At 41.5% G+C, this 19,973-nt stretch overlaps 1 protein-coding gene across 2 annotated transcripts in view; it reads right to left on the bottom strand.

The window, feature by feature from the left end:
• Positions 1–17,196: 17,196 nt before the first annotated feature.
• The window catches only part of cxxc4 (CXXC finger 4), a 68,937-nt gene continuing 66,160 nt past the window's right edge, over positions 17,197–19,973 (bottom strand). For both annotated transcript variants that reach the window (XM_088343079.1, XM_088343078.1), the window contains exon 3: positions 17,197–17,553. In XM_088343079.1, coding sequence (XP_088199205.1) covers positions 17,509–17,553 — 45 coding nt within the window. In that variant the 3' untranslated portion in view covers positions 17,197–17,508. The remainder of the gene's footprint in view (positions 17,554–19,973) is intronic.

Here is a 19,973-nt window from a genome sequence, read left to right as displayed (position 1 = left end):
CATCATCGCATCCTAGCGTACGCACTCACGCATTACCGGCGTTCGAACTCCAATTTTCTGACCGAACAGCGAAGCAAGAATTTCTCGAAATTTTTGGTCGGACTCCAATTTGTTCAAACCGAGAGGCGTTCGAAAACCGAGGTTCCACTGTACAGTAAACCCCCAGGATATGACATCAAATTGTGAGATGGGGATTGCAAAGTGAAATTGCCGTGTTGCGGGGATTTGAATGTGTAGCTAATGCGTTTCAAATCACCAGATAAAAACATTAATACAACAAAATAATATATACCCTATTTTGATGACCACAAAGCGTACATAGAAGTCTCAGATTTTCTTTAAATTGTCTGTGATGTAAACCGGCAGATGTAGACTATCTCGGTGGCCTTAGCATATCTGTCAACCTGTACGTTTTTGCCGTACAAAGTATGGTTATTGTGCATTTCAAGACGTGTACGGCGTACAAGAAAATTTGTACGGAAAACGCAAATTTGTCAATTATGGGTACCATCTGGTATACACCGACTATCACGAAACGGCAAATCAATCAAGTCAAACGAGTTCGCCGCAGTAGCCTCTATCTCAGTATAGTTTTTTTCGTTGCAAACAAAGCGAGCCGTTTGATGCTACTGTGCGCATGAGTCTGCCGTTGTAGTGCCTAATTTCGCCCCCCCTCCCTGCAAAATCCCCCCCCAAAAACAAAAAGTACAGTCTTTTTTTTTTTTCAAAAAAACATATTGATGTTTTCATGATGCCATGAAGCATACCAGTATTTTTTATGACATTGACCAATAGCATACGGAAATCCTAGAAAGGTAACTTGTCATAGGCACAGATATGGCAAAGCTTGAGTTTTACAAGTTTTTGAGGCACAGTTGTTTTTGATTTCATATAGTGGGGAAATGTTGTAAATACGGAAATAACCTAATATTCCACACTGTAAAGCAGGGGTCATAAACCTTTGTTATCTATTGGTGCGAAGGGCTACCACTTTGTTATTACTATGTTGTTACTATGTTATACCCAGTGTGTGGTTTTTAGGAAGTAACGGTAAAATAGCCTTAGTCTACCACTAAAATATCTTGGCAGTGAGAAATGAAATTTTCTAGAAATCACAATAACCCACCATCCATGGTGAGCTATTTTCAGAACCTGTCTGTTGGAGACATCTGCTGTAAAGTGAAAGTGTCGTAAGGCGGGGTCGCTGTATTCGGTTGCCTCCGGTACAGACTCTCCCCTACTTACGAACAATGGAGTTACGAAAAACGTTAGATACAAACATTTTTTTCTGGCTGTCGGAAAATACTTGGACATCACTGTAAGTTAGATTTTGTATTGTGCACCTTTCTTCGAGTACAGGACATTACTGTAGTGCTTCTCTCCGCCGCTACCGGCGTTTGGGGCTGTGAGAGCTCACCCAGCATCCAACTGGAAGAAGAAATCCGGGTTGCTCTTCCTAGTTTCTGTGTAAACATACTAGACGGTGTCTTTGACATTTTAAATGTTTAATATCTCGTGCATCCATTCAATATGGATGGTTGTTGTAAAATGTAAAGAAGAGGGCAGTCGTTTTATTTGAAATGAAAGTGGAATGAGAATGCTTGATGCGGTTGAGAAAATGGTTGGATGGCTTTTTTTCAGCCACTTTATACCACGGAGGAGGAAGTCGTCTAACTCTTGAAGTGCATCTTCCAAAAGTAAGTTAAACTTAACTTTATTTATCTTTATAGAGTATATTATTCTATTATTTTTTTTATTTTTTAGTACAAAACAATAGTTTACTATAGTTACTTATACTAGCCTTAGATATAATTATTTGAACCTTAAACGTACATTCCATGCAAAATATAGCACCTAAGCAACATACGAACAAATTCAACTTACAAACGATCGTCCGGAACATATCTCGTTTGTAAGTTGGGCAGCGTCTGTATTTTTTTTTCACAGTTGTCTCAAAAAAAGGAAAAGCATCACCAACAACAGTGAGTTGGCGTTTAGTTATCAGAAATATGTGTTTTATAGGGTTAACCTCAATGATTTGGGGCGGTCAGGTCCGGATTATTAGACCCTTTTCCATAGCCTACGTCACGTGTGCCATCACAGTCGAGGGCGAAGGCAAAAGAATACTCTGCGCTGGTCAAAACACAGAAGAAACCAAGCTTTTGTGTCTGCTAGTTGGGTGTTAAAATATCGCCATCTCGTGTGTTTGTGAATGGGAGAAAAAATGTTAGCTTTTTAAACACTGCGTGAGGCTGCTCGGACAGGCACGCATTGCAAACAAGAAGTATCTCTTGATGGCATTCAGTTAAATTTCTCTCACCTGATTTGAAGTGTGCTTTTGATGAGTGCCTCGGTCCAATCTTCTCGCTTTAATGCGTTTAACCCCAACTCACTTCTTTTTCTGTGATCAGGAGCGTCCTGTAAAACTTCAATTTACGATCACTATCGATTTTTCTCCGATTCTGGCACACAAAGACACAACATGACCACAACTAGCAGCAACAACTGTCAGAACCAGAACAGGAGGAGGACCCAGATGCGTAACGTTTCTCACACAAGCTTTATTTTACGGGAATGGGCAGTCGTGCATGTTAACACAAACGTCAGTGGTTCGGCGATTTCTTGGCGGAGGAAGTAAGACAGAAGACCGGCGTGGAACAACAGGAAGCCAAAGGCAGACGAGATCGATACCAGATCGATATACGAGCAGATACTGGACCAACGGCATCGATATGGACAGGACAGGACAGACAGGATCGATACCGGAAACTGGAGACTGGCGAAACACATCAGACAGGATGAGACAGGCGGGATCGATACTAGCTACCGGAGATTGTAGCAAGGTATCAGACACGACGAGACAGACGGGATGGATACCAGACACTGGAGCCTGGAGTCCGATATCAAACAGGACGAGAAAGACGGGAACGATACCTGGTACTGGAGATTTTAGCAAGGTATCAAACAGGACGAGACAGACTGGATCGATACCAAACACTTGGAGACTGGAGTCAGGTATCAAACAGGACGAGATAGACGGGATCAATACCGGACAGGATACACAAGCAGGATACCAGACAGAGTCAAAACACACGTCTTGCGGGTGCAGAGGTTCGTTGACGGACTGATAAAGGGTGAGTAAGAGCACTGAGCTTAAATAGGAGGGAAGCCATTCAGTCAACAAGCTGCAGCTGGCGCCAAACAGGCGGGCCAATTGGGGGTATTGGGCAACCGTGACAACAACAGCTTTCATTTCCTCTGTCTCCTGCCAGCCCAACTGTTGTTTTGCCTTCAGCTTCCGCTGTGACAGTTATTGAACTGTAACGTCGAAGCCATCCATTTCGATGATACAAAGGTTAACTTTTAGCGCCTGTTGATATATTGTCTCGCCCACCAGTTACGTCACAATGTTTACAAATAAAAGGGTCTATTGGTTTTCAGTTATTTGTTATGGGGAAAATTCTCTTGAGATACAAGTAATTCTAGATCCGGGAATGATTTACCCTTGTAGGTGTTAGGGAAAAAAACTATAAGACAAATTTAGCGTTTACCAAATTGTTCGAATTAGTTATCTGACTCCATTAACCAAACACAAACTTTATTCTCCTAACACTGCATGCTTTTTTCTTGATTTTTGGAAAACATATTGACAAGAGACAGGCATTTTCGCACGGGGGCAGATTTATTTTCTTAAATTATTTCTTAAGTGAATTCCATCAAATTTTGCCAAATTATTACAGAATTAGTCTAATTAGTTTTCGTCGAGCCTTCTCCTGTTTTTCTCTGCTCCTGTGTGTCTGTGTTTTTCCGTGTTTTGACACGTCGGGGCATCGGCCCCTCCCATGGGGCGTGCCGACTTCTCCCCCTGTGCGGGCCAGGTGCCGACGTCACCTCCTCCTCGCTGGAAGGCTTCTCACGTGGCCTCCCTTCAGTCGCCACCTCCTCGCCGAAAGACAAGACGCCGTCATGTCTGGAGGGCTCAAAACAAGAAAGCTTATCAGCTCAAAGCGATGCCAAGCGTTTATCAAAACAAGGCCTAATTCCCTTGTCAGCGCCCCGCTATCGAAATTTTCTAGCCAAAACACTCGAACAGTGCGACCTTCAGCCTTCTGAGAAAAATCCACACTGCATTCAACAAAATTTCATCTCTCATCTCATTAGCTGTACCGCTTATCCTTATCAGGGTCGCGGGGGGGCTGGAGCCCATCCCAGCAATCATCGGGCAGTGGGCAGGGGACACCCTGAACTGGTTGCCAGCCAATCACAGGGCACACGGGGACAGACAATTCACTCGCTCAGTCACACCTAGGGACAATTTGAACCGGCCAATTCACCTGAAATGCATGTCTTTGGAATGTGGGAGGAAACCGGAGTGCCCGGAGGAAACCCACGCAAGCACGGGGAGAACATACAAACTCCGCACAGTAAGTCCGGTAGCTGAATTTGAACCCTTATAGTCAATTAATTAAAATAAGAAATCCTTCATAGGTAAAGGCGCCACTGTATGCCCACGTGGCAGACAACTGCCAATCATCCCCCTCTCTCCTCAATTTTTTTTCAAGGTAGAGTCGAACTTTCCCCAACTTGTGGAATCCATTCGCCACCTCCCTGTTGCCCCTTTTTTTGTTTTTGCAAAATGTTCTCCATCATTCACAGCATGTGTTATATTTTGGTGCTGTTTTTTGTTGCCCCCCCGTACTCTTAAGTGTGTACCGGTGCTTCGACGGCCTGTCATATTGCATCAGCGTGCTGCTGATTACTTCCACCTTGTCTCCTTCGTCAGGAAATGATTGTGACACGCACTCACACCAAACTCCCCCCCCCCGCGCATCAATATGCGTGCCGTGCAGGAAAAAAAAAAGCGTGCAGGGTAAATAAATAATGAAAGAAAAGGCTGGAGGAAAGAGGGAGGATGCTCGTGCGTGCGTGCGTTTTGCTCTTTCGCCGTCTCGTTATGTGCTCGCACGGCCACGTTCTCGCCTCACGCTGAGCCACACAATGTTTGGCAGGGAAGGAAACGGGGAGGTTTGCTCAAATGAGACCTCGCCTGCTCGTTGGGGTGGAATCAAAGTGACACATTCATTTGACTTCCGTCCCTTGCCGTTAACATGCTAATTCCCACCAATTTATGTGAGAGACAGGATGCATTTCTCCCTCAGTGTGTGTATTGAAAGATCCATCCATCCATTATCTAAACCGCTTATCCTCAGTAAGGCCGCGGGTGTGCTGGAGCCCATCCTAGCTATCTTCGGGCAGTGGGCAGGGCACACCCTGAACTAGTTGTTGTCAAGTTTAAAATTTAAGAATGTATAAGAATGAAGAAAAGAACGCTTAGTCTGAGATTTGGGTTTTTGATAGCCCTTCCATCGGAGGCTCCTGCTTCCAAAATTGGCTCGGGAATGAATCACGCTCTGCCTATGGCTAGAGACTCATTCATTGCAAAGCACAAGCTTAGAACAACACATCTGATTAGCTTATGCGAGGTCAAATGAATACAAGAAAAGGATCTGATTGGTTTAGACAGAAAACACATGTTTAAATGAAGTGAGTAATGCTGGTCACTAGATGTTGTGTGACAATAATAAATAAGCAGTAAGGAAAAGAAAATAACTGAATGTAGGAAAACTCTTGAACTCTTCTTGGCACTTCCCAGCACCAAAGCGAAGGCCATTTTGACTAATAGTTAGCAGGTCCCAAGAGGATACAATTGTAAACTCTTCCCCGGACTTCCGAGCTTTAAAACAAAGGCCATCTTGATTAACAGTTAGCAGGCTCAAGAGATAAAATTGTTGCAAAAATACAAACAGCACCCGGATATAATCTTTGGCTTCATTTACCTCTTTAGAGGACAAAATCAAACAAAGGCACATTAAAACTATAATCAAACTATAATTTCCCTTACAGCTGCCACACAGAGACAGACAACTCACTCACTCATTCACACCTAGAAAAATTTTTGACTCGCCAATCAACCTGACATCCATGTTTTTCGGAATGTGGGAGGAAATCGGAGTGCCCGGAGGACACCCACGCAAACACGGGGAAAGCATGCAAACTCCACACAGGAAGGCTGTAGCTAGTTTTGAACCCATGGCCTCAGAATTGTGCCTCAGGCGTGTGAACCACCGAGCTGCCGTGCCGCTCTGAATTGAAACAATACCAATCATTTTATGAGTACTTGTTGATTCCTGACTGGTAACAAAAGAATCATTTTTTCAGTCAAGTAATCCCTCTCTACCTTGTGTTGTGTACTTCGCAGCTTGGGCGTAACCAGTCCGTCAATGGTCAACCACCCCAATGCCAACACAAGCACCCACAAAAATTATATCCATTTGATTCCTAACAACGCTCTTGCCCCCGTTCCTGTTCCTCTTTGGCTCAAGTGTCACTTGTAGCATTGCAGCGGTGTTTGTGAAAGTGTCGGTATATTAAGGTGAGATTATGTTATATATTGGTTATGTTGAACGACTATTTTACCACCCAGTACCAAGACTTTGTTATGATCAACAGGACCCAGATCCCTTAAGAGCATGGGTCATTCGGGGCACCAATGAGGACGCGACAATGGACAGCCTTATCCACTGTTAACGGTCCCTAGCCGGTTCTTGGGTCGTGTCAAAGTTGGCACCAGTCCATTCCTTAACGTTGTCAGCCCGGTTCTTTTTTGATCTTCCCCTCCTCCAGCCCCATTTGACTGTGCCCTGGAGAATTATCTTGGCCAGTCCTGAGGATCTTGTGACGTGACCATACCACTGAAATTTCCACCTGTGCTCTGTTGACAACAGTTGTTCTTCGGGCCTGGATTTTCTTCTCCAGCTTTGCTGTGAGAGCCCATGTCTCGCAGGCTTAGAGGAAGATGGAAGTAAAGAACACTCGCATGAATGAGTCTGATCTTTTACTTCACTGCTATGTTCTTGTCCCTCCAGATGGGTTTAAGTCTGGCAAGTGGGGCTGTGGTTGGAGCTATCCTGGCCCTGATTTCTGTTTTTGATCCCTCTTTTGATATGAGAGCTCCAAAATATTTTAATTTGGTGACAGGTACTTGCTCTGTGTGGTTGATGTTGATGTTTGTGGTGATACCTTGGGGATTGTTGGTCATTACTTAGTTTTTTTTCTGGGCTGATAACCATCCCATACTGCGTTGATGCTCTGCTCAGCCGATTAACCAGATCTCTGAGTTTGTCTCCTGCCATCCGGCAATATGATCAGCAAAAATACTGATTGTACCATCATGTTGGTCCAGAGCGTCGGACGTGATCCTCTCCAGGAAGATGTTGAATAAAGTTGGAGAGAGAATGCAGCCTTCTCTCACACCGACTGTGGTTTGAAACCACACTCCAATGGTACTTTTGGCAAGTACCGCACTGTTGGCTTTGGTGTACAGTTGTTTAATGGTCTGAACTAGTTTCTGGCCCATCTTGCACTTGGCCCATAAGCGGCTTGCCATACTCAAACGTCTTCTTGAAATCAACAAAAATGTGATGGAGGTTTCTCTGGAGTAGGTGAAACTTCTTACATGGGATGCGCGGATCTAAAAATCTATGGATCTTTTAGCTGCATTGAATTAAATGCAACATAATCAGCCTAGCTTAATGGATGAGTGTGTAAGCTGTGTGTGGTCATCTTCCTAGCACCATTATGGAATTTTGCAGTATTTTCTGTAAAAATACACCATGTTCAGATGAGAGTCCCTCACCCACAGTAACTTTAAAGAAAAACACAAAGCCTCCTAATTTATTTCTATATGATTGTCAGCTCGAGGAGAGAGAGAGAGGTAGAAAAGAAGAGGGCACCTGGAACCACGGAGAACACAGGTAACACACTCACAGAGAAGCAAGATATGAACACCAAAAGTTATTGACAGGCTTGCACCCTCAAAGACAGGTGACACACCTTAATCTTTAAAGTGTAGGGTGGAATTAGAAGGCGTTAAAAAGAATGCATCATTGTCTAGTACTCTATTAGAAATAAATGAGTAAAAAAAACAGGCATGGCCTAGTAATAGTGTTTCTGCTAGCCTCAGAGTGTCATGTGATCTTCACAAAAGGAAAGTGACACTCCTGAACATTTTTGACTGATCCTAAATCACTTTTGGTGAAATAATCTATACATTGTTTTAACCAGCCAGATACTCTCGGTGCTCACCAATCCCGAAGCTCTGAATCTAAAATCACCCCTGCTTTGTAGCCTCATTTCATTGCAGGCTGAAAAATATTCAGCGATCCATTGTCGCCGATCGCAAATTGCAGCAAGCGGGTGCCAGCAGATCACATTTTTGTCGACCTGGCAGCTCTTTTTTGCCGTTTTAGCTGCTTGCAATGAACTGCACTCGTGCAGCTGCAATCCATTATCACCGGTTGCATATTCATGTGAGTGGGGACAGGCAAAGCATATTTTTTGTCACCCCTGGCAGCTATTTTTGCTGTTTTTTTTTCGCCTAAAATGAACTGCATTATCAGTGACCAACATTGCTGTGAGTGAGGACCTTCAGAGCACACCTTTGTAGACTTTGTATAACTACACTTGTACGGTCACGACCCATTATCCTGTCATGTTTTCTGAATCAGGGCACCTGTGACTGCCCAATTGGCGCCAACAGCCCCGTGCGCTGATTGGTTCAGAGACTCTTTTTAATTGTTTTAAATGTTGCCAACCTGTTTCATGACCTGTTTCTGCCATGATCTGCCATCCACCGACCTGTTTTGCCCTGTTTCCTGCCTGATACCTGTTGCCGACCTCTTTTCTGAACTCGATACCGCCCTTGCTCTGCCGTCCCGGCTACTGACCAGTATCCCTGCTGCCTACGATTATCCTCGCTTGACACGGAAGTGCCACTTCCGCGTTCCAGCCACCTGCTACCCGTGTCCGACGATCGTCGGATCGTGGAAGCAAGCACTGCTCTCCCTCTTTATCAATAAAACTGAGTAAACGAACGTTACTGTGTCCTGTCTCCGTTTCTGGCTTGTGACATATCCTCAATGCCATTGTGCTGCGAGCTGGGACTGTCAGGAGGCGTGCCATTCTGGCCGTGAAATGCACGATTGTGGCCACAAGCCCCGATCAATTTATCCCCGATCAATATTGGTGCAAGCAGGGACCGACAGAGCGCACATTTGCCTACAAGGCCTACAAGGTTTTTTTGCAGTTATTTTTGCCTACAATAGACTGAATTTCTATGGTCACAATCCATTATCCTCCATTCCTTATTGCTGCGAGCAGAGGGCACTTTTGTCGAGAGACATACCGTTCGGGCCAGCCTAAAATGAAATGCACAATTGTGGCCTCAATATATTATCCCTGATCAGTTTTTCTGCAATCAGAGACCGGTAGGGCGTACTTTTGTCTGGCCTGGCGACTCTTTCTTGTTGGTATTTGCACCTAAAATGAACTGTACTAGTGCAGCCGCGTTCCATTATCCTGGAATCCCCTATTGCAGTGAACGGCGATTGTTGGAGGCACTTTTGTCAGAGGGTTGCTGTTCTGGCATGCCTAGAATCAAATGCAAGATTGTGGCCGTGATCCATTATCCCTGATCAATACTGGTGCAAGCAGAGACTGGCAATTTTATCTTTTTTTGGGACCATTTTAAAAAAAAAATCAGCTTTACTCAAACCAGCTGCTAGCTAATAATAAGCTAACCGGATGTTATCTTTTTCCGTTTTGTTTTCTCAGACAGTGTTAGATATTGACATGTAGTAAACAATGATGACAACATCTGAAAGTTTTTCGGAATTTAGCACGCTTTTACACACAAACGATCAATAGGTTTGTGTTATCCTACAGTCTGGGGTTCCCTGAAGGCAACAAGATGCAATCTGATTACCACTGCTATAGCTCTCGTGATAGGATAGCGAAGGGCGGAACTTGTTATATCTGAGGTAGTGAGCATAAACATTAAGTATGTTTCTCTTCATCAATACAAACTACTAATAACAAGAACATTTTGACTTCCAGGGACTCCCAAATGCGAGCAAGACAATATGACAATGTCAATCAAAATGTTATGTGAGACATTTCCAAAATTAGGTCTAAGTAGTTTTCATTCTAGCGTCAACAAAACAAGCGTATTATTTATTATCGAAATGAATGATTACTTTTGCAGTTTTCCTCAACGTCTGCTCAGCTTGCTCACATGATTTTCTCTCTTGGGGATCCTGTTTTATTTGTCCCGCCGCTATAGCTCAGGTATAGCGTCAGCAAACAGGAAATATTTCAAGTCAGAGTGGTTCATATTGAGTTCACCGTGGGAAAACTTCTATTTCTGTGTCTGGGCTTGGGGGATGTATTTGGAACCCGCGTCTCAAAGTTCTATATTTGCAAAAGCATATCTTTTTGTCTAATTTGTCGCTAATGTGACTGAGCAACAGGTGAGTCAGCACCCAGTTGAAGTCGCTACATTCGCATTGTATGGAGTGGAAAATATCTCAACTATCTGGTGACAAGGTCCGACGGCAAATTAACAAAGGGGGAAAAAGGATTAAAATGCAGACTCCGATGCTCCACAACTCCCCCAAAAATTAAAAAAAACTTTGTCTTCCCTGAAAATTGTGTTTCACTTTTAATTCTGAAAACAATGATGCAAGGAAAAACATTCTGTGGAAACCATAGGTAATAAAATTAACATATAATCCTTCCATTTACTGCACTTGTCATCCTCATCCGATCCCGGCATCTTCAGGCAGATTTTGGAACAATAGTTTTCCCCCAGTGATTTAGTATCTAGTATTGTCACACATTGTCAATGCCGAGGTTCAGTTCATCTCTGAAGCGCGGGATGACGCTAAGCACCGAAAAATAACGGCGACCATATTATAAAGGTGCTTTATCGGATTCAGATCATGAGGCTTCTCCTGCTAGAAGTAACCATCAGAGTTCGACCACTTATCTGCACCGATACTTGGGAATTTGACAGAAATCGGTACAGTAGCTCCCCTACTTACGACCATTCGACTTACGAAAAACTGTGGGATTTCAAAAATTATCCAGACATTGCTGCAAGCTAAATTTTGCATTATGTGCACATTTTTCCGAGTACAGGACATTCCCGTAGTGCTTCTTTTCGCCGCTAGCGGCGTGTGGTGGCGCTGTGAGAGGTCACCCAACATCCACCCCCAAGAAGAAATCCGCTTCCTCTTCTTAGTTAGTGTGTAAACATTCTATACTGTATCTCCAGCTTTGACGTTTTTCTTGTTTAATATCTCCTGCATCCATTCAATATGTTTCGTTTGAAATAAAAATGGAATAAGAAAGCTTGATGCGGTTGAGAAAATGAATCACTTCTTTCGGCCACTTTCTACAACAGAGGAGGAAGTCGCCTAACTCTTGAAGCTCATCTTCCAAAAGTAAGTTAAACTTAACTTTATTTATTTTAATAGAGAATAATATTTTATTAAATGTTTATTATTTAGTACAAAACAATACAGGTTGCTTATACAAACCTTAAACATACTTATATAACTCTTAAACATACATTCCATTCAAAATATAGCACTGAAGCAACTTACGATCAAATTAAACTTACGAACGATTGTACCTCGTTCGTAAGTAGGGCAGCGTCTGTATCAACATTTACTTTTGACGGGCCGAATATTAAGTCTCAGATGCAGCCGCCCTATTTCCCCCCTCCCCAGAAAGACATTCCACTCTCCAAGGCCAGAACGACATTGAATATCAACACCATTTCAGGATTTTAGTCTCGTGCTGGCCTCAGTCTTACTTTTTCCATTCTTATGTGCCAAGGATCCTGCCAAAAGGGGAAATGCAACCTAGAAATGATTTTGGATGTCAACATGGGTGATGCTCTAATGGTGCACAGCCATTTTAGTTGATAAGTTATTATAATTATAGTTTTACCATTTTCAGTCGGCGAGATTAAGATGCCTTGACAAGCGTATGTGGCCCATGGGCTGTAGTTTACCCACCTTGATGTAGCACTTGATTGTTTTTCAATATAGCAACATCCAAAAAAAACAGTGTAAGGTCTTTACAAAAGACTTTGTTTTGCACTTTTTATCAAAGGACCCTTTTGAACAGGTCAGATATGTTAAAAAGTGCAAACTCAGCCATTGTTGTCGAATCGTTCCCTTTCTGCAGGAAGTCACCGACTTACGTTTTTGTCACTTCCTGCCCGGGAGGAGGAAGGCGCATCATCCTCATCGGCATCCGCCAGCCGAAGCCTGCCAAGTTTTAATCCCAGAAACGCAGAACGTGTGTGTGCGGCGGGGATTAAAGCAGTCTGTGATATTATTTAATCTCGGTGGCCGGGGAGCGAGCGAGGGAATGAGTTATCCGCCCTCTGATGACCGGCGGGGGTGAGGTTGGAAAAGGAGGAGGGAGGGGGATGCTAAAGATGCCATCAGAAGGGAGGGGATTTTGGTATTGAACCCATACCAAATAATTGGTACTGTGAATCGATACCGGGGCGGCACGGCAGCTGAGTGGTTAGCGCATCAGCGGTACAGTTCTGAGGTCATGCGTTCAAATCTAGCTATCAGCCTTCCTGTGCAGAGTTTGCATGTTTTCCCTGTGCTTGCGTGGGTTTCCTGCATGTGCTATGTTTTCCTTCCACATTCCAAAAACATGCAATTCAGGTTAATAAACTGGTTCAAATTGTCCCTAGGTTTGAATGTCTGTGTTCCCTGCAACTGACTGGCAACCACCTGAGGATGTTCTCTGCCCACTGCCCAATAGCAGCTGGAATGGACTCCAGGACCCCCGTGACCCTACTGAGGATAAGCAGTGCAGATGATGGATGGATATTTTTACCAGTTTCACGACAAAAATACAGATACTGTATAACGATGTCAAATATAAAACCGAAATATCTTCCGTTTCAGACTATTTTGAAAATACGTAAAAAAGTGTTAATTGTCTCTCATTGGTTTTGTTAAAGTATCTGATTATCGATATTTGGATGGATCGACCCACCCCTATAAGAAGGACCTCAAATTGGGTGATTGTAAATGGCGGCACATTCAGTCCTGGATGATTTCCCTCTGAAAATCAACACCCCCCCACCCTCCAAATCCCCGCTATCCCCCTGCCCACCCACCCGCTTCCTGAATCCCAAAGACCCAGCAATCACTCTGATGCTGGCGCTATCTCAGGAGCACATCTCGCCTTCCTTAACCCCCTCCCTCACACTTTACCCGCCATCATCCTCTTCCCCCATTCCCCCCCAATCCTTCTCGACGCATTCTAGCATGACAAACCACATGGGATTTCGCTCGTCCTTTAAAGTCTGTTGCCTCCGGGAAGCTCTCTTCCCCGGCGCAACGTTTTAGCATTCACGGGAATACGTGACTTGGGAGGTAAAACCGCGGCACTAGTTTCAGCCCATCAACTTCTCGTCAGCGGGTGCTGGATTAGGAAAAAAAACCCTAACAACAACAATAAAACGAAAGATTTATCATCTTATCTTAATTAAGGTAATCCCGTTCATACGGATCCAATGTCAGGACGCCCAAAACGTATTTGATGTTATTTTATTAGAACACATAAAAGCATCACCACAGCAATATACAAATTTTTAAGTCGTCTTTAAAACGGAAAAAACACATTTGCACATGCAACAACAGGGTTCAGGACAATGAGGAACTGAGGCTGGATTTACACTGCCGCTTTTAGGCCACAATTCTGATTTCTGGTGCAGATTTCGGACAATTGGTTACGTTTACGCATCCTGTTTAAAACGGCTCGTGTCACTCGTTTAAACAGAAAACACAACATAGCAGCAAAATAAAATGTCAACCTCCTTTTACATTACGCATTCTTAACTTATGCCAACTAGCCAATATAAATTAGAAAGATGTCAGTTTTACCGTCAAAATGTCTGACCTTGAAAGGGCAGGGCTGATTTTATATACTCACATTTAAACCATATTTTAAACTAATATACAATACAGTACTGAATTATATGTGCAAAATAGGGGGCGTGAGACAGGAATAGCCTGATCTCTTCTTTCTGTTCAGTCAATAGGCGCCGTTCCGATTTTGATTGAGAGGGACCACATCTCATTTGACTTTGATTGAGTGTGTTTTATTGCCTGTATTACCCATGATAATGGGTCCCAATAAAGTTAGTGATGAAGGGGAAAAAAAAGTGAGAAACAGTAATGACAGCAATCGACTCAATGAAGAAAATTATTGTAAAATAGGAAAATGGAGTAGGAATGCTACTTAAATGTGCAGAAATGTGTTTAAAATTATGTTCTTGTAATGTATCTTACTAGTATGTTAATCTTGATCAGCTACACATTTGAATATTTTTTTCTGTTTTGGTATAAGAAAAATTAGTATTTTGGGACTGTGTTTTAGTAAGTAGCTGCTTTAAAGCAGTTTTAGGGGGTCGGCTCATATGTAAGTATATACCATGTATTTCAAATTGGCATTCATTTAGATCAAAATACATGCAATCTTATTTATTCTGTTTATTTTTGGGGAGCATTCAACCCTTTAACATATAGATACGAAGATAAATCCAGTCAAAGTCAGATGTAGAAAATAATTTAACAAATTAAATAATAAAATTAAATTCCAATATAATCAAGATTTATAATTATAATTATGTGCGATTTGGGAACCATTGTCTAACAATGAAAATAGTATGCAAATATCCTATTGTTGGGATTTTTTAATAGTGGAATAAACGTGATGGTCCGTATTGACCCATAATGTTTAAACTCTATTCACTTGAGAATGAGAATTCAAAAAAAACAAAAATTCCATATTTTTGTGTGTGTAAAAATCTGGCTTCAACTGTAAATATATATGACTGTGTAAAGCTATAAAGGGACAGTGTGTATTATTTAGCGCCTCCTAGTTGTAAAAAATGCGTCATTTATTGAAAAAAATTAATAATAAGCAAAAATACATGCATTTTTAGAAGATTAGCATTACATACAATGAGCCTCATATGAAGGAAGCTGACATTAGCTACTGCTATATTGCTGCTACTGATACCCAAGAACATCAAAAATGCTAGGCAAAAAATGAAGTAAAATGGTGTGTTTTTGTCACTTTGAGTTTGAGTTTGGATTCTTACTTGTGCTTCTAAGTACAAATTGTCAGTTTCACTACACAGGAACATTTATTGGTCTAATAATAAACACTGTCCCTTTAAGGTCATACCAATTAACATAAGTTGCATCAGCAACGCTAGCTTGCTGGGTTACCATTAGCAGCATGTAACTTCTCCTCTTTATTAATCATTTTATGAAAAAAGGAGTCTAGTGGTCAAATAATACACACTGTCCCTTTAAAGCTTCAACTGCAAGCATTGAAACAACTTTAAATCTTTAAATCACAACAGATTTAAAACCACAGTTAAAACTCTGTTAAAGCTTTAAGTGCGGAGTAAACTTTAAATAATAAAAACTGCCAAGTCATTGATGGGAAATTTCAACAAAGCATGTGCTATTAAGTGCTGGCAACACTAATTGTAATGTTAGCTTTGCTAGTTGTCAATGCTAGCAGTTGCCTTAACAACGCTAGCTAGCCAACGTACCAGTAGCAGCATGCTATTCTCTACTTTATTAATCATGCAGTGAAATAAATATGGCTTTAAAGGATGTTTATGGTAGACAAATACATACTGTTCCTTTAAAGCTTGTACTGCTAGCATTGAGCAACTTTAAATCACGCGTTAAAGCGAGTTAAAACTGCTTTAAAGCTTTATCTGTGGAGTTAACTTTTATTAATAAAAACTGTCAAGTTATTAATGTGAAATTTTAACAAAGCAGGTGCCTCTAAGTGCTGGCATCACTAAATTGTAATGTTAGCTTCGCTAGTTGTCAATGCTAGCAGTTGCATCAACAACACTAGCTAGCCAACGTACAATTAGCAGCATGCCATTCTCTACTTTATTAATCATGCAGTGAAATAAAGATGGCTTTAAAGGATATTTATGGTAGAAAAATACATACCTTTCCTTTAAAGCTTGGACTGCTAGCATTGAGCAACTTTAAATCATGCATTAAATTGAGTTAAAACTGCTTTAAAGCTTTAACTGTGGAGTTAACTTTGAATAACAAAAATTGGCAGGTCATTGATTTGAAATTCAGGGTTCATACACTTTTTTCATGTCAAATTCAAGCACTTTTTAAGGACTTTTAAAGCCAATTTTTCAATTTATCCAGTACCATGAAAATAAATCTATCACTGGGAAATGCCAACTTAATTTTTTACCTTGCCCATAATAAATATTCATAATTGATTCATAATCCTTGTACAAATACACATTTTATAATCTTCTAGTGCCCTAGCAAAAATAAAATAAAAAAAATCATAGTTAAAGCTTGCGTTCTCTGTGAATAATCTTTCATATGACGGTAGAGAGCTATCTCTCCTGTTGTGAAGCTTTTTTGGCATACTTTGCAGCATGCTGTGCATGGATTTGGCAACAATTTTAAGCATTTACAAGCACTTACCCAAAATGTAACTTTTTTTTTTTAACTTAGAAAACATAAGATTAAAAGTCAAGCATTTTCAAGAATTTCAAGCAGGCGTAATTTGGGTGGAAAACTAACCAATCAATCAAAATGTAATTGTATAGCACTTTTAAAGGATTTTTCCAGAATCTTTAGTTGAAAAAACACAGTCATATGACAAACATGCGTAAGAACGGGATTCGGGTTTAAAATCGGAATGGTGCCCATTTCTTTTGCAGTGTAAATCCAGCCTACTTGGATCGTTTTTGAGGATGAGAGCAGAGGGCATCGCTCCCCCCGCTACAACCCCTGCAGCTCCAGAACAACACCTGATATGTTCAATATGTATAAGTGTACTTTCATTGGTGTCAAACAGGAAAAGGTTTCACGACAATCCGTCCTTTTTTCCCCTCTCCTTTCCCTTAATATAGCTCCAATCCTTTCCACGGGGATTTCTCCAGTGACATAAATGCTCGTTTTTTTATTGTTTTAAAGTGCAACCCGCCACACAAGACAATGTGCCCTGTACTGTGGCGAGTTATCACAAATATTTAGAAAAAAAAAGGGAGGGAAAATAAAAAAATCCTTGCCTCGTTGAGACAAAAAAACTAAAAAAAAAAGCTCAATGCTGAGATGGCTTCCGGATGATTCCTGGGAAGTGAAAAAAAACAAAAAAAGCAGGGAAAATAATGTTGAAGAATTATTGCTCCAGAGTAAAGTGTGTTGCGTTTCTCATCAAAGCCCCCCGCCCGCTTCCCCTCCCGTCAAAGATTGTCCTTTTTTTCCGGGTCCTTCCTTTACACGAGTTCAGCGGCGGCCCATCCCCGCCCGGCCGCTAACACTGAAAAAACACATTCATAAGACACCAAAAATGTACATTATGATACTGTCAAAAAGGTACAATAATTACAGCCAAAAGAAACAACACCCAGTATGTCCGCCATGTCCTTCTTGACGTGTGTTCGTGTAGTTGTGTGTGTGCATGTGTGCGTTTTGGGCACGGGGGGGCTTTGGGTCAGGTGCTCCGAGCTGACGGTCACGGTCCCTTGAAACGTCCTGCAGGTGATGGACGACGCCGTTTTTAGAAGAACCAGCGGAAAGCTTCGCCGTTAGAGACCGGCGTCCTCTACGGGGGTAAACACAAGCCAAAAGGGAGATGTTAATAACATGTTATAACAACATAGAGAGTGATTCTATGATCAATATCACAGTAATCTCGAACTGGATCGTAGTTTACTTTCTGCGGTTTCGCTACTTAGCAGATTTTCATCGTGGGCTATGAAGCCAAGTCACCTGAGAGGGTTTTGAACTGAACTTCGGATGAAATAAGAGTTGTGTCACTTTAAGTATGGCATGCTATTTAAGAAGCAGAACTAAATGAATCGCCCAGGTCACTTCTTAAATAAAAGGTTATGTGGCCGTGGTCAAATATTCAAGGTGCGGCTACATTGACAAATTTAGGGTTGCGACTAATTATTGTTTTAATAATCAATTAATCGGTTACTTATTTTTTCATTAATGGATGAATCGTGTTTGAAAGAAACAAATTTTTGATTTCCTCCCCTCTATTCAGAGATTGACGTTTTGGACAAATGGAAAAATAGTGCTCAAAACAACAGTAAGTAAGTAAGGATCCCATAACCGCTTGGTTCGCCAGGGAACAGCTCCCTGTCGAGGGTTTTAGGCAATTACAGCCTGGCGGCACCCATTCCTCTCTAGGCTGGTAGGCAGGCATATCATGAGGGGTCTTGCCTGAGGCCCCCTTACAGGCTTGATGTCTGACCCGGTCTCACGAGTCCTAGTCCAGTGATCACCAGGTAATATAATACGAAACATTGAAATATTCAAGTGTTTGTCAAAAACCTTAAAAAGTAAACAAAAATATCATACAAATGTGTGCGACACAACCGTGAATTTGTAAGATACCTTTATATAATGTACAAAAAAAGAGAAGAGGAGAAAACAAGTACTTCATCAGACCAAGAGCCACCCTTCGCCTGACCATAACGGTACTTCAAGTTTGCCGCCAGATCAAGAGGACGTCACGCAACAAAATGTGATATCATGTCTCCCTCTGCTGGATCAAAATGGCACTACTGGCATTTTTAACATTGAATCACTAAAAAAAGGGGAAGCTGTTTGGCCTGTCATAACGCAGAACACAACGCACGATGCAAATTCCAGAAGAAGCGAAACTATGAAAAATAAACCGTGTTATAGCAAGAGAATACTGTACTTAAAACGAGAACCAAATGTGACACTAAAAAACAAGTAAAGATAGATACAGTGATAATACGAGCAAAATTATCTGCCAAAGGGGCAAGACTTTTTATGTTTTTTTGCAATGTACCGTATTTTCCGGACTTTAAGGGGCACCTAAAAACCCTAATTTGCCCAGATATTTGAGAATGCACCTCATAACCCGGTATACCTTATATACCGAAGAACACAGTGGATAAGATTGGTAAGGCATACAGTAATTGTAGGGATGCATTACCATACAGTATACTACCATATTTGTGCAATAATTGTGCAATGATTAATCAATCAATATGTATTGCTGATTTAAATCGTAAAACATTGTATGCAACGGGAATCGAACCAGAGTAGTAGAAGTGAGACCAGCATTTGTACAGTGACATATGTGACATATGATAAAGCAATAAAGCTCATCTCGATATCATACAATTATACTCACGATGCCAGAAACACTGATTTGCATAGTGTATTCTGAAAAGTCTTTCAACAAAATACAAAAAAAAAAAAACTTTTACATATTAAATCGCAACATATTGACGCAAAGGTGAGGTGAGTGGAGAGACTATTTAACTTATTAGAATGCACTATGCAAATCACTGTTTCTGGCACCGTGGGTAAAATAGTTTGATAATGAGATAAGCTCTAAAGCCTTTTCATGTGTCATCTGTAGCACTGGTGGTCATGTCAAGTCAAGTCCTGTTTATTTGTATAGCCCTTAATCACAAGGAGTCTCAAAGGGCTGGACAGACCACAGACTATTGTAAACTACAGACTGTTATTACACAATCCCCTGATCCTAAATCCTTCATGAGGTATAGTGGTAATATTCTGAGCCACTATTCATGTTTGATTTTCGTTGCATACTATGTTTTACGTTTATGGTTAGTGATTTTTAGCGACTTATCAATCTTTGAATTAGTATACAACATAAAGGTATAAATAGCTCAGCAGCAATACACAAATACAAGCAGTAGCTGTAGTCTCAAATCCCATGTGCCTTATAGTGTGGTGCGCCTTATGTATGAAATACATATGCGAAATGAAAAAAAATATTACAAATGACTATGCTTGGGGGCCTTATAATAAGGTGCACCATATAGTGCAGAAAATACAGTCATTTTTAGTCACAAAGCTAACACAACCACAGTTCGGGCCTCTCCAAATTTCCACACAATGTTGCTTTCGATTTCTCCTCTGTAAACAGGAAATCGCGACAACGAGGCCGGCGATGAATAAAAGCACTTAGTAAAAACGTCCGAAAAACCCGGGAGTGGGGGCACTTTAGGA

Source organism: Urocampus carinirostris, chromosome 8 (genome assembly GCF_059441175.1).
Source record: "Urocampus carinirostris isolate Australia breed hairy pipefish chromosome 8, RoL_Ucar_1.0, whole genome shotgun sequence".
Lineage (NCBI taxonomy): Eukaryota > Metazoa > Chordata > Actinopteri > Syngnathiformes > Syngnathidae > Urocampus > Urocampus carinirostris.
The sequence above is the reverse complement of the archived record's forward strand: the minus strand, read 5'-3'. Positions and strand labels throughout refer to the sequence as shown.